At 31.3% G+C, this 14,624-nt stretch overlaps 2 protein-coding genes across 2 annotated transcripts in view; one reads left to right on the top strand and one right to left on the bottom strand.

Annotated features, from left to right (window-relative positions):
- The first annotated feature begins 3,273 nt into the window (after positions 1 to 3,273).
- LOC123007826 (nucleoside diphosphate kinase homolog 5-like) lies at positions 3,274 to 7,141 on the top strand. The gene is made up of 4 exons (XM_044403290.1): positions 3,274 to 3,415; positions 3,469 to 3,750; positions 6,424 to 6,733; positions 6,787 to 7,141. The coding sequence occupies exons 1-4, from the start codon at positions 3,338 to 3,340 to the stop codon at positions 6,987 to 6,989; spliced, it is 873 nt and encodes a 290-aa protein (XP_044259225.1). The 5' UTR covers positions 3,274 to 3,337; the 3' UTR covers positions 6,990 to 7,141.
- A 1,649-nt stretch (positions 7,142 to 8,790) lies between these two features.
- LOC123008322 (prosaposin) overlaps positions 8,791 to 14,624 on the bottom strand; it is a 9,157-nt gene continuing 3,323 nt past the window's right edge. The window contains exons 3-12 of the mRNA XM_044404124.1: positions 13,735 to 13,882; positions 13,367 to 13,681; positions 13,117 to 13,319; positions 12,324 to 13,065; positions 12,016 to 12,217; positions 11,840 to 11,970; positions 11,605 to 11,791; positions 9,454 to 9,593; positions 9,138 to 9,347; positions 8,791 to 9,086 (exon numbers count right to left, since the gene is read on the bottom strand). Coding sequence (XP_044260059.1) covers positions 9,030 to 9,086; positions 9,138 to 9,347; positions 9,454 to 9,593; positions 11,605 to 11,791; positions 11,840 to 11,970; positions 12,016 to 12,217; positions 12,324 to 13,065; positions 13,117 to 13,319; positions 13,367 to 13,681; positions 13,735 to 13,882 — 2,335 coding nt within the window. The 3' untranslated portion in view covers positions 8,791 to 9,029. The remainder of the gene's footprint in view (positions 9,087 to 9,137; positions 9,348 to 9,453; positions 9,594 to 11,604; positions 11,792 to 11,839; positions 11,971 to 12,015; positions 12,218 to 12,323; positions 13,066 to 13,116; positions 13,320 to 13,366; positions 13,682 to 13,734; positions 13,883 to 14,624) is intronic.

Below are 14,624 nucleotides of genomic sequence, written 5' to 3'. Positions count from 1 at the left end.
ATCCACAAAAAAACATTTCGTAACCCGTTCTAGAAGGCCTTTGTTGGGGGCAGCGTTTTACCGCCGTCTGCAACAACACAGAAATTCGAATATTASCCAATTGCAACCTTCACCATTTTTATGCCCTTTACACATGTATTGTTAAAAATCAACCAAAAAAATTTTGAACGTCGCACTTATTATTGCCAAAAAATTATTATTTATACAAAAATTAGAGCAGCGGCTTCTCCGAGCGTTTTGTGAATAATAAGTATCACAATTGTTCGACCAGCAGCGACTTTCGTGCTTTAACACAAAGAAAAAAAAATATGCAATAAAAATTACAAAAACCGAAAGTGAGGTTAGTTTGAGAAGGGCCGTTTTACATTATTTTTTATGTTCCGTGTCCGCAATTGTATCACAAAAAACACATCAACCGATAATTATGATTACTTCCAGAATATTCAAACAATTATTCAGAATAAATTTCAGCGTCACATTAAAAAAAAATCTTTTTTTAGAAAAATTTATCCTGTAGAAGGCTATGACTTGGTTCTAAAATAATTTCACCGCGTTCTTGAGGCTAAATTTTCTCAATCATTTTCATAAAAAAACTTTGTTACATTTAAAATCACACATTTACTAACCTTTCTTGTGGGACTCCAATCGTAATTTTCACACATTTTCACACTTTTACCACAGGAAAACAACATTATTTATTGACACAATCGAAGCACAAAATGAACTGGTTTTATGGCGTGAAAATGCTGGCTTCTCATTGGCTACTCAGACAGGATAGTCGACTTGATGCAACGAAAAGCTCAAAATCGACAAATTTTGATTCCAAATGAGGTGAGATGCTTATTTAAAAAATTCGTTCGGACTCGAGGACACACGATTTTTGAAAAATGATTTTTCTGTACCCGTAAAATTTTCTGCTGGATTCGAATTCGGAAGTCGTTTTTTGATTTGAAGTTGCCTTCACTGCGAAAAAGACGTTTTTGTGGCAAAATTAGTAAACCTAAAATTGAGCAATTTTTGTGTTTACACCCCTGTATCTTCTCTCTGGATGTAGCTAGAAAATTGATTTTTTTATCAAAATGTTCCTTAATTAATGTAGATTGCAACGCATTTATCAGGATTTAGTTTCGATAAAAGGGAACTGAGAAAATTACAGTTTTCTTGTAACGTGTCAAATTTGTGTAGTAAAATTTTTGAGAAGCGAGAATTTTTTTTATTTTACGAAATAGACCCCTACATGATCGACATGAAATGAAGCCAATACTTCAAATAAGTTTTTGGTGCAAAAACAATTTTGATGGGTGTAATACAAATTCGAAAATTGCAATTTCAAAATCTGAATCTGAATAAGATTTTGAAAGTTACCAAAACATACTTGGTTTTTCAAAACTAAAATTATGACAGAAATTAGGTTTTAACCAAGCAGGGCTTAAACCAAAATAATTAAAATTTAAATCAGATTTTGAAATTGCAATTGTCCCATTTGTATTACACCTGTCAAAATGATTTTTGCACCAAAAACTTATTTGAAGTATTGGTTTCATTTCATCTCGATCATGTAGGGGTCTATCTCGTAAAATAAAAAAAATTCTCGCATCTCAAAAATTTTACTACACAAATTTGACACGTTACAAGAAAACTGCAAGTTTCTCAGTTCCCTTTTATCGAAACTAAATTCTGGTAAATGCGTTGCAATCTACATTAATTAAGGAACATTTTGATAAAAAAATCAATTTTCTAGCTACATCTAGAGAGAAGATACAGGGGTGTAAACTCAAAAATTGCTCAATTTTAGGTTTTCTAATTTTGTCAAAAAAACGTCTTTTTCGCAGTAAAGGCAATTTCAAATCAAAAAACGACTTCCGGATTTGAATCCAGCAGAAAATTTTACGGGTACCTAAAAATCAGTTTTCAAAAATCGTGTGTCCTCGAGTCCGAACGAATTTTTTAAATAAGCATATTTTGGGGTGCCTGCTCCCCGACTAAATCAACAACAACCGATAATGCGAAAAATTTGACGAATTTCGTGTTAGATGACAGTCGAATTACTTAAATTTCGTACTGTAAATTTTGGATACAGAAACAACAATCTGGAATCATTGGTTAAATAATAAATAAAAAATCAGTCTGATTTGTGCTATCGTTGTGTAAACAATGTTTTTTTGGGTGGTGTTAAAATGGGGGTTTGTGTTGTTAATTGACAATGTTTTGGTGTGAATTTACAACAAATTACTCAAATTCGGGCGGTAGTCCACCACTAAATTTTTAGAAAAATTCTGGAATTCTGTAACAATTTTTAATTGTATTTTAATTTTGTGAATTTTTTTTTTCATAATATGTTAAAGAACTGTTAAAAATAAAATTCTTTGATTTTCGAAATAAACAAAAAAGAAAAAGAAAAATTGGCCGATGATTTTAAAATTTTGTATACGGGCCTAGATGTTAATTCTAAACAATTTTTAACTAAAAAGCAACTATTTTGGAGTACTTAGTACACCGGGAAGGAGACCCACAGCGCGCGAGTACCAGATTTTGAAATTGCAATTTTCGCATTTGCATTACACCTATCAAAATGATTTTTGCACCAAAAACTTATTTGAAGTATTGGCTTCATTTCATCTCGATCATGTAGGGGTCTATCTCGTAAAATAAAAAAAATTCTCGCATCTCAAAAATTTTACTATACAAATTTGACACGTTACAAGAAAACTGTAATTTTCTCAGTTCTCTTTTATCGAAACTAAATCCTGATAAATGCGTTGCAATCTACATTAATTAAGAAACATTTTGATAAAAAAATCAATTTTCTAGCTACATCTAGAGAGAAGAGAAGCGCAATTTTATGTTTTATAAATTTTTCACAAAAACGTCTTTTTCGCAGTGAAGGCAATTTCAAATGAAAAAACGACTTCCGGATTCACATCCAGCAGAAAATTTTACATAAGAATCAATTTTTAAAAATCGTGTGTCCTTGAGTCCGGACGGCCATCAATGACGGAGAAATTCAAATAAATCACACTTGAGAAAAAATTATCGATTGAAAAAATTCTAAAAACTTCAACTTCAATACGATAAAGAAACGCCTTGTAATGTTTTATTTTTTAAAAGTTTTGAATGGTGTTGGTCAAAGTGACCTTGAATGGAGTTGAAACTCAGCAGATAACTGATTAATTTTTTTTTTTTGATGAAAAACAGCTGGACACAATGGATCAGTACAAAATTGTTAATTAATTTAATTGTTAATTGATTGGCCAAAATTATAGTTTAGCAAGTTGACAAAGTCAACTAAACTTTCAGACGTTTCAGTCGTCAAAAATTGACACAATAAATCCACAACATGGCCCACGACCACGACAAAGATCAAGGAAATATCAGTCCGACAACATCCGACTCGAGTTTAAGATTACCAACCAAAGTCTGAAACGGCTGAAATTCTTGTGGTTGCGCCTGTAAATTTACAATTTTCAGGTTCCAAGCAATGCTACTGATGATGCATGGGCAAACCAAGACACGATTCATTATTTATCTCCCGTCACAACGGCGCGAACCCTGTGTGAGGGAGATTTCGATTATGGGGCTTTTGCGCCCTTTTATGGCAAAATGAGTTTGCCGCCGTATTCCACCGAGTCTTCGTTGTCGTGTGAAGAAGCGCGGTTGCAAAGAACGGTGGCGATTATCAAACCGGAAGCAATGGTTTATAAGGATGTTGTGCTGAAAGCTATCGCTGATAAAGGCTTCAGTATTGTCAATGTGAGTGGAAAATTATTTTGCAAACTAAAAAATTCCTAGGTTTTTGGGTAAGGGCTTCAAAAAACTACAATTTTTTAACTTTGTTTCAGCAAAACGTAGCTTTACTTTGTTATATATTATTCAATATCTCAAAAACGATTATTCGTAAAGCATTTTAACCTGTTTTATTACGTCTAGAAGACTATAATTCAAGCGTTTTTGCGACTTAAAATAAATCGATAATTTTTACGACTCACTTTCAAGAAAAAAAAAACTCAAAAAATTCAATTTTTCTTAAACACGTCTTGACGATTTATGCACTTTTTTGAGTCTCTAGGACTAGAACCATATTTTCAATAGGTGCATAAACAAAAAATTTAATAAATTAATCGTCTTTAAATAAATAAAAAAACATAAAAAGCCTTTTTTCAAATTTTCTGTACATTTTTTGGTATAGTTTGCAGGATTTGAGAACAATTACACGAAAAAACAATTTCTTCTTATCTATTCTTGTTGAATTAAATGTAATATAATTTTTAGTATAGTATAAAAAGAAATCAATAAATAACAGTAAAAAAATACAAAAGTGGTTAATGTATACACTAAAAAGTGTAAAAAAATAGTACATGTTCAAAGTCATTAAGAAAAATAAAAAAAATAAAAAAATAGGACTCAATTTAAAAAAAATATTTTTTCTAAAATCCCCATCAATCCAGTGCTGAATTTAGTGAGGAGGTATCAACTTTTAATTAATGCATTTAATTTAAAATGAGTAAGATTAAGGTATGCAAAAGCTGAATGATCTCAAAAATTAGTCACTATTGTTTCTTCATTTTTTTACAAATTTTCAATAATATCAAACTTTTTTTTTTAATTTCTTCGATCTTTGTTTCAATTTCAATTTTTTTTCTGTACATTTGTTGGTATAGCTTGCAGGATTTGAGAACAATTACAAGAAAGAACAATTTCTTCTTATTTATTCTTGTTGAATTAAATATAATATAATTTTTAATATAGTATAAAAAAATCAATAAATAACAGTAAAAAAATACAAAAGTGGTTAATGTATACACTAAAAAGTGTAAAAAATAGTACATGTTCAAAGTCATTAAGAAAAATAAAAAAATAGGTCTCAATAAATGATTTTTTTTTAATCTCCATCAATCCAGTGCTGAATTTAGTGAAGGGGTATCAACTTTTAATTAATGCATTTAATTTAAAATGAGTAAAATTAAGGTATGCAAAAGCTGAATGATCTCAAAAATTAGTCACTATTGTTTCTTGATTTTTTTACAAATTCTCAATAATATCAAACTTTTTTTTTATTTTTTCGATATTTTTTCAAAAATATATAAAATTGTAATGAAAAAAAGATGTTTCTTTCATTTTGATAAAAATTACATAATGTCTAGAAACAATTAATTCCTTTAATTCTTTGTAAAATTTTGATCATTCGATCCAAGGAAAAAGTTTGATAGATCGATTTAAAAATTTACAGAGATATTGGAGGTACAAAAAGCTATAAAAAAAATCCGGACACATTAGTTTTCTCTTTAATAGGCGGTATTTTTATTAAAACTACAAAAAAAAATATTTTTTTTCTTTTCGTTAAATCAGTGTAGAGTAACATTTATTTTTCAAAAAATCGTTAAAACATCTTGTAGGTAGTTTAATCCAGTTTTTTAAACTATCCTTACATTCTCTGTGCGGTCATTGGTTGCTGAGATATTAATGGTCAAAGACAAAAAAATCCTTTTTCATTAAGACTCAAATAACTCAGCTACAAATTGACGTAAAAAGAACATAAAAAAAAGCAAACTAAAGCTGATGAATGAACAAGCTGTCTAGCCCATGCACTAATAAAAATTTTCCCAAGTCCGAGGACTAAAAAAAATTTAAAAAAAAATACGATTTTTTCTCTCCCGCTATTTCTTCGAATTGCGTAATAACCGTAGCTCAGAAATTTTTTTGACAAAAGATCTCAAGACTTCAAAATCGAGTTTTTTAATATAAATACGACCATTTTTCATTAAGTTACAGTCTTTCATAATCACCAAAAAATTAAAAAAAAATTTTTGTTTCCTTAATTTTTTAGAATATAAAAAAATTATGTAGAATGTGTTGTCGATTTGAAGTATTTCAGATAATAAGAAATCTTTTTTCAAAGAATTTTTCACTGAAAAATCACAGTCATTTGAAAAATGGAAAAACAAAACGACAAACAATGCATAATAGAAAATTCCAAAATTATTAAGAGTTTTTGCGACTAGAACTCAGACTCGAACATACTGTATAGTAGGTAGAAAAATTTTTAAAAAGTTATTGAAAACATTTTATTCAGATATCGCTTAGTTTTCGGAGACAGACTAAACCTAGTTATTGATAATGATGATAAATTGCAATATTAAAAAACGAAAGTTGGCCAAATCATGTTTAATTAAGTGTTCACCTCGCATAACGCACCTCCTAATTGTCCATCCCATCAAAGATTTATCACTACTTTCACAATCATTCTTAAATAATAACCGTTTTAAGTTTTGATCACGTTACTAAACAATTACTTTATTCGATTATTGCAAAAAAATTGTGTGAAAGTCTTGATGTATTCCGAAGCAGATCTCGAAATCGATAATTAAACGAACTAAAAGCTAATTAACTTTTGATCTCATCTTTGTGGTTTTATCTCCAATCTAGCAACGAACGCTGCACTTAACGCCTGAACAAGTGGCTGAAATTTATGAACAACACTATGGGTGTCCTTCGTTCCCGAATATGGTAGTGTCGATGAGTCTGGGGCCGTGTTTGGTGCTGTCCTTGGCGGGTATGAATTCGATCGAAAAATGGAAATCGTTGGTAGGCCCATATAAAACCCTCCAAGCTGAGTGGTTTTTACCACTGAATGTGAGGAAGAGGTTTGAGGTGCATGTGGATATTCCTGATGCCTTGCATGCCTCCGAAAACGCCAAGGATGCTACCAGAGAAAATAGATATTTTTATCCTGACAGTATGTAAACTTGACTTTTTTCGAAAATTCGACCAATGATCGTTTTTTTTAAGGTATTTTGGAACCCATCATTTGCGACCAGTACAAAGTGGAAGATTATTGCAACTTGTACATTAATCCAACTTTGTTAAAAGGATTGGTTGAACTTGTGAGGAAAAAACCGGTTGATCCTATAATTTTTCTAGCAGAGTGGCTGCTTATGAACAACCCATTTCAACCCCAAGTGCCATATAAATACGCAACAGCTCCCACATAAATAAAACAGCCCCAAAATCGCATTTATTTTGCCTAAAAATCGAATTTTTGACACTTTTTCTAAATTCACTGTAAAGCAGGCTTTAACGTCAAACTTGACTTTTCAAAATCAGTAACATTTCTTTGAATCTAAAGGCCGTTTCACATTTAATGTCAGTGGAATGACCTTGCTGCTATTTTTTTTTATAAAAACTAAGTCTACCGTTTTTGAAAAAAACAATTTGAAAAAAAAAACGTATATTTTGTAACTATAAACACTGTTACAAAGGAATATAAAAACGTTCAAACTGTTCTCATATAAATACAACAGCCCCAAAATCTAATTTATTTTGTCAAAAAATCTAATTTTTTACTCTTTCTGAAAATTCACTGTAAAGCAAGCCTTAACGTCAAATTTGACTTTTCAAAACCTCCAAAATGTCAAAATTAGCGACTTAAATTGTCTGTCTAAGTACCGTTTTACACTGTTTTGTGCAAGAATAAATTCTAAAAAGCTTTTAAATGAACAAACAACAAAGAAATATCAATTATTTTGTGATTATTTGTCACCATCTGGGCAAAAAAATAAAACGGCAAATTTTTGACATTTTCTGAAAATTCATTCTAAAGCATATTTTAACGTCAAATTTGACTTTTCAAAACCTCCAAAATGTCAAAATTAGTGACATTTAATTGTCTGTCTAAGGACCGTTTTACACTTAGTCAACAGAATGACCTTATGTGCCATTTTTTTGTACAAGAATAAATTGCTAAAATCTTTTAAATGAAAAAACAACAAAAAAAATATCAATTATTTTGTGATTATTTGTCACCGTGCTGGACAAAAAAATGAGACGTCAAAGTTTTGACATTTAAAAATTCACTGTAAAGCAAGTTTTAACGTCAAACTTGACTTTTCAAAACGTCAAAATCAGTGACATTTCCTTGACTCTCACACTCAATGTCAATAGAATAACCTTGCTGTTGTAAAAACTAAGTCTCCTAAATAATATAAAGGGTTTAATTGAAAAAAACAATTTGAAAAAGAAATAACATATATTTTGTAACTAAAAACACTGTTATCATTTCACAGTAAGGTCAACAAAAGGAAAAAAACGTTCAAACTGCTCCCATATAAATAAAACAGCCCCAAAATCTAATTTATTTTGTAAAAAAATCGAATTTTTTACACTTTCTAAAAATTCACTGTAAAGCAGGCTTTAACGTCAAATTTGACTTTTTAAAACCTCCAAAATGTCAAAATTAGTGACCTTGCTGTTCCATTTTTTTTGTACAAGATTAAATTCTTCAAAGCTTTTAAATAAAAAAAACAACAAAGAAACATCAATTATTTTGTGATTATTTGTCACCATGCTGGACAAGAAAATGACATGTCAAGTTTTTTAAATTTTCTAAAAATTACTGTAAAGCAGACTTTAACGTCAAATTTGACTTTTCAAAACTTCCAAAATATCAAAATTAGTGACATTAAATTGTGTCTAAGGATGGTTTTACACTTTTTTGTGCAAGAATTGTTATATATGAATCGAATTCGATGTTTTTGAAGTCTGAATATTCATCTAGAAAGCTTTTAAATAAAAAAACAACAAAGAAATAACAATTATTTTGTGATTATTTGTCACCATCTGGACAAAAAAATGAGTCGTCAAACTTTTGACATTTTCTAAAAATTCATTCTAAAGCAGATTTTAGCGTCAAAATTGACTTTTCAAAACGTCAAAATGAGTGTCACAATACTGTTCAATTTTTTTTTGTAAATATTAAGTATTATAATAGTAAAAGAGGTTTAATTGAAAGAACAATTTGAAAAAGAAATATCATTTATTTTGTAACTAAAAACACTGTTACAAGTCATTTCTTATCACAGTTTCCATTTCACAGTATGGCCACCAAAAGAAAAAAAAACGTTCAAACTGTGACTAACAAGCCCTTAACTACACACTTAAAATAATCTTAATCAAGATGAATTTATTAACAAACTTTGGTGGATAGTTACATTATATTCTTAACTAGAAAAAACTAAGTTGTTCATAATAGTAAGTCACACCTTCGGAGCCATTGGTGCCAACCAGATTTTTTGTTGGCAATGCATCTTAGCCTGAAAAAAAAATTGTATAAAACTCGTGATTATTACCTCACTAAGAATTACCGCTCTGCCGCATTTTTCTGCATTTTCGTCACTAGCACACCAAAAACCGGGCCCCCATGTGCATCTATCCGCCCCCAACAAGGTTGTGTGACTCGGCCGTGCAGGGCTGCTAGCACACAGGGCGATCTCTCTACACACTAACCCTTTGTCCGCCAAATGGGTCACCAAATTGTAGATGGTTTTGCCGTATTTTTCAATGATCTCAGTGCACTACGAGCGAATTTTATATTAATTAAGTTGTATGCCTCGAATGAAAATGCCCTCGGTTCACTTCGGTCGCCTCTGGCGTTACCTACATTCTCATTAAAATAGTTACCTTTGTTTGTTCTTTGCGGGGTAAAGCACGGCATGCTTTTTCAAGGACGTGGTCAATGCTGTGATCAATTTTCGGATTGTTCAAGATTTTCTCCATTGCGTAAACCAAACTTTCGCAAATGGCACATTCAAAAATTTCAACTGGAAATAAATTATAAAAAAAAACACATGAAATGAAATGAAATCTTGCAATTATAATGGATTCGGAATTATTATGTCAACTTGATTGTAAAGAGATCTTATATTGCATTAAAAATGTTAGATTCCAATTATCACATTTTAAATTTTAAACTTCGAAAAAAACTATGCGAGTCATTGGTGCTTTGCAACCATAATTATGGTCTCATCATTTATTATTCATGTTTAGATTATCAATCTAAATATAAATTACAAAAAAACAAGATTCGTGTTCTCGTTTTATTACAAATTAAGAAAATTTGACCATGTATCCCAAAAAATAAAAGAACTTGGTTGGCTGCCGGTAGACCAAATATACAATTATTTTTTATCAGTGTTCGTATACAGGTTGCATTATAAAAAACGCCCCAAGCCATAACTCCATTATTTTTAAAGTTATGACAATACTTCTTAGAACAAAGTTGAACAATTTTTGTCATCTATCGTTTAGGATAGATGCTAAATTAATGCTGTTTTCTGTTTTGCCGGAAATCACATCACTTTTATTTTTTTTTAATGAAACACCCTGTATATTTTACCACTTTTGGATTCTTTGTTTAATTGTCTTTTAACAAGTTTTAGTACCATATGCCTAAAACTAACCGTTCGTGAGATATTCACCAAATAACGTATTTATTAAAGTAAGCAGTGGAAAATAATAATATCAAGTAATGTTGATAAATATTAATCCTTTGCATTTTCTCTTACCGCTTTTATACTTTTTAATGTTAATCATGGATGATAAAGTGTTAACAGACATATTTTGAATAAAATAAAAATTGTGAGAGAGCACTACGCTTTTACACTGGGTGATTTCTGATGAGAGAAGTTCCAAATCGTCGAAAATTTAAGCGACTTAAAGAAAATTTGAGGATGTTTTGGGCTTTTAGAAAACCCAAATTAAAACATCTCCAATTTCAAAGAGATACAGAATTAGATAGGTATTGAAGAAAATGCAAGAACATGAATTCAAGAAATTGCAAGTAACGTTGGCTTATCGCACGCAACTGTTCGAATTTGGGTTTTCTAAAAACCCCAAACATCCTCAATTTTTTTCAGGTCGACGAATTGGAACTTCTCTTATTGAAAACCGCCCAGTGTAAAGGCGTTGTGGTCTCCAACTATTTTTATTGCTTTCAAAATATTCTTGAATCATGTCTGTTAACACATTATCACCAGAACACCAAATAGTATAAAAATAATAAGAGAAAATGCAAAGTAATAATATTTGTCAACACTACTTAATATTATTGTTTTTCACTGCCTACTTTAATAAATTTTTAATTGACTCATATCTCACGAACGGTTGGTTTTAGGCACATGGTACTAAAACTTGTTAAAAGACAATTAAACAAAGAATCCAAAAGTGGTAAAATATACAGGGTGTTCCATTAAAAAAAATAAAGTTGATGTGATTTCCGGTGAAACAGAAAACAGCATTAATTTAGCATCTATCCCAAACGATAAATGACAAAAAATATTCAACTTTGTTCTAAGAAGTATTGTCATAACTTTAAAAATTATGGAGTTATGGCTTGGGGCGTTTTTCATAATACAGCCTGTATAAAATGTTTATTACTGCTTCACCACCCTATCTCCGTGAATGATTTCATTCGAGAAAAAGTTGTCATCAAGTTTCTGTTCGTAATATTGCTGACCTGTCATTACCAAAGTTTAAAAAAGCAATATTTAAAAGATCTCTCTCTTACAATACAATAAAGTTATATAATTCTTCTCATTTGTTTAAAGAAAAACTTTCAGTGAACAATTTTCGCAAAATGATAAAAATACAATTTTCGAATTTCTAGTTTTTTACTTTTGCTTTTTGTTATTTTCTTATTGTTTTAATTCCTGTTATACTTAAGTAGTTTTTCTTAATTTTAGTTAAACTGTAATACAATTTTTCACCTTCCGAGTTGTATTTACTTGTACTTACAATTCAATAAAGCCGCTTTATTATTATTATTATTATTACCTTTCGCTTGTTCGATTTGGTTATTATCACACATGTGCATCATGCGACAGATTTCGTTTGGAACCGTTGCTTCAATCAATAATTGGATAATAGTATCAGCATATTCATTCACAAAATCGTTGCATTCTTTGCTAATTGACTTGGGCATGATATTACAAATGTTATGGACTGTCCTTTTGATGGCTTCCTGAAATAAATTTTGCTTCATTTTCCCTAAAATAATCAAAAAACCTACTTCAGTCGAGTTGTCTTTCAACTCGTCTTGAATCTCCTTCATGACAAATTCGCACAGGACGCATCTTGGATTATTTGACGAAATTTGGACACTTTTCCCATTTATCGTATCATCGGCTATCATATTAGTGGCTACAAAAAACAGTTAGGCCAATTTAACAACCCAAAAAAACCTACAAGTGTCTCCCCCGACAAACCCACTTGGTGGCTTATTATCAGAGCAAAGCTTAAGATAAACACAAACTTCTTGCGGATTTAAATCAGCGATAAGCAACTGGACGAGTTCATCAGTGTAGGTGTTGACAAAATCGTTACACTCCGCGGCGACATCTTTCGGAAGATGATCACACAGCTTGTTGAGTGCTTCCTTGATGTTTTGCTACCCACAAAAATACAATTCAAGTACACAATTTATTCAGTCAAGCAAATAAATTACATTAAAATTTAAATCGCATTCTCTTTCTGTACCGTTTCCGCCGTCTTACCTCAGTTTTTTTGTCTTTCACCATTTCTTCGAGCTTGGAGACGGCAAAAAGACACAGAGGACACTTCGACCCATCACTGCCTTGTTGCATAAACACCTCCACGTCTTTAGTGTTGCTCGGACAAGCTTTAATCAAGGGACAAACCTGCGAGGGGTCGATTTCTTGGGCCAAAATCGCCACCAAAGCCGGCTCGTAAGTATCAACAAACTCAACACATGTACTGTTGATACTACGAGGTAATTTCCTGCATGCTTTATCAATAACTTCCTTGATCTCCTCCTCTGTTGCAGGACTCGTTATGGCTTGTTGCAAATAATGCAAGAAATATTCACAAAAGACGCAAGTTTGCGAATTGTACAATTCTTGAGTGTGAGGAGGCATCATGCGCTCTATCGGTAATTGCATGTCTTCAGGTCGCAACACAGGGGCTGGTGTAATTTCTACAGTCTCCACGGGTAAAAGAGGCATGATTGGGGGCACCTGTTGAGTGTGATTTCGTGGGCAAATACCAGCAAGGACACAAACTGCGTTAGCATTCAATTCCGAGACTAGGAAATTATAAAATGCACTGTAATACTCGTCGACTAGACTAAGACATTGTGCTTTGAACGATTTTGTTTGTTTGCAAAGTCCTTCAAGGACTCTTTTAAACTCGTCTTCGGTTGTGTTAGCCACTAGTAAATCTCTCAAATGTGTTACTAATTGCTCACAAAATTCGCACGGTAAATCGTCTTTTTGTTTTCTAAAATAGTAAAAAAAAAGTTTGAGTGGTAACAACAAGTGGTGATTTTACCCCCCAATTTGCACATAACCAATATGTGACATTGGTGTTATTTCAACATTCGCATGAGTGTGAAACTTTGAACTACACTCTCCTGTCATTAAACAAAACTCATTCCGATTCAAATTGTCTTTCAAGTGGTTGTAAATCTCGTTAAAATATGTTATCATGATGTTACTGCAACCGTCTGATAAACTCCCAGTTTGTCCACAAATCTAATAAAAAAAGTTTAAATGAAAATTTTTTAAGTAAAATCAAATACCTGCAAGAAACTTTGCAAAACATCATCGCGTGACATTTTATTAAACTTTTCCTCCATTATTCCAACAACAGTGCGACAACCCTCACAAGTCCCCCCATTTTGGGGTAAGTCTCCTTTTTCCCCAGCTATTAATTTCTGGACTTTTTCACTATTACACAATCCTGCCACTGAACACACAACTTGTGGGTTCATTTCCGAAGCCAAAGTATCGATCAATTCGGGGATATATTGATCGGCGATTTTGTCACACTCTTTAACGATTTCTTTAAAGTGCAAGAGATGACACGAACCTTCAAACACTTCTTTGATCAATTCCTGCATAAAACAACAATTAATTTCATTGATAATAAATTGTAAATTGATCGTACTTGAGTTTCGTTACTTTCAAGTTGGTCTCTTGCCTGTTTCACCATATCGAGACATGTTTGACAGATGCTGCTACGATCTGGGGGCAACTGTTTGTGCACCCACACTGTCTGAATGCAGTGGCGTACGGCGCGACAATTGGAGGCCGCGCTACAAAACATAATTTTTTATTAAAATAAATTTAAAAAAAATTGTGAGAAAATTGTACAAACATTACATAATTTGCGGTAAATTGTGTTGTTACAATCTAAGAAACGGTGAAGATGACACTATGAACATGATAGCCGTAGGGTTTCAATTATTTTCTACACGCTTCAGATAAAACGACAGTAAAATTACAAGGATATTCGATATTGTCTTACTCGGTGTTTAATTTTAACGACTTACCAGTGTTTTTTACATTTTCCAGCAAGAAACAGAATTATTGTACAAAATTTCGTTAAAAAGAAGCCAAAAATTCAATTAAAAAAAAAACAAAAAAAGTGTTTACGCAAGTTTTTGAGATAAAAATAAAAAAATCGAAAAAAAAAATTTTCCTTAAACCAGCTAAAACATTACATAATTAAATCGAAATTGATATTTTTTCAAATTTGTTTCGTTCGACTTATTTTGTTTTTGAACCAGAAACTCATTTAGAGTAAAGAGCAACACTTCACTTACCAGTGTTTTATAAAAAAAAAAATGTAACTACGGCGGTTACATAAAAAATTAATATACTGATTTTTCAATTAGTGATATAGTAAACTAAAAACTTGATTAATTAGCCAAATTGTTAAATAAAACGATATTTTACTAAACAAAGTCGAAAATAGCATACTTTTTTACATTTTTTAGCTAGAAACAAAATCATTGTACAAAATTTCGTAAAAACAAGCCAAAAATTCAATAAAAT

Source organism: Tribolium madens, unplaced genomic scaffold (assembly GCF_015345945.1).
Source record: "Tribolium madens isolate multiple individuals breed KSU strain unplaced genomic scaffold, Tmad_KSU_1.1 Scaffold_3;HRSCAF=73;Tcas5.2_LG2, whole genome shotgun sequence".
Lineage (NCBI taxonomy): Eukaryota > Metazoa > Arthropoda > Insecta > Coleoptera > Tenebrionidae > Tribolium > Tribolium madens.
This window is presented reverse-complemented; position numbering and strand designations above follow the sequence as displayed.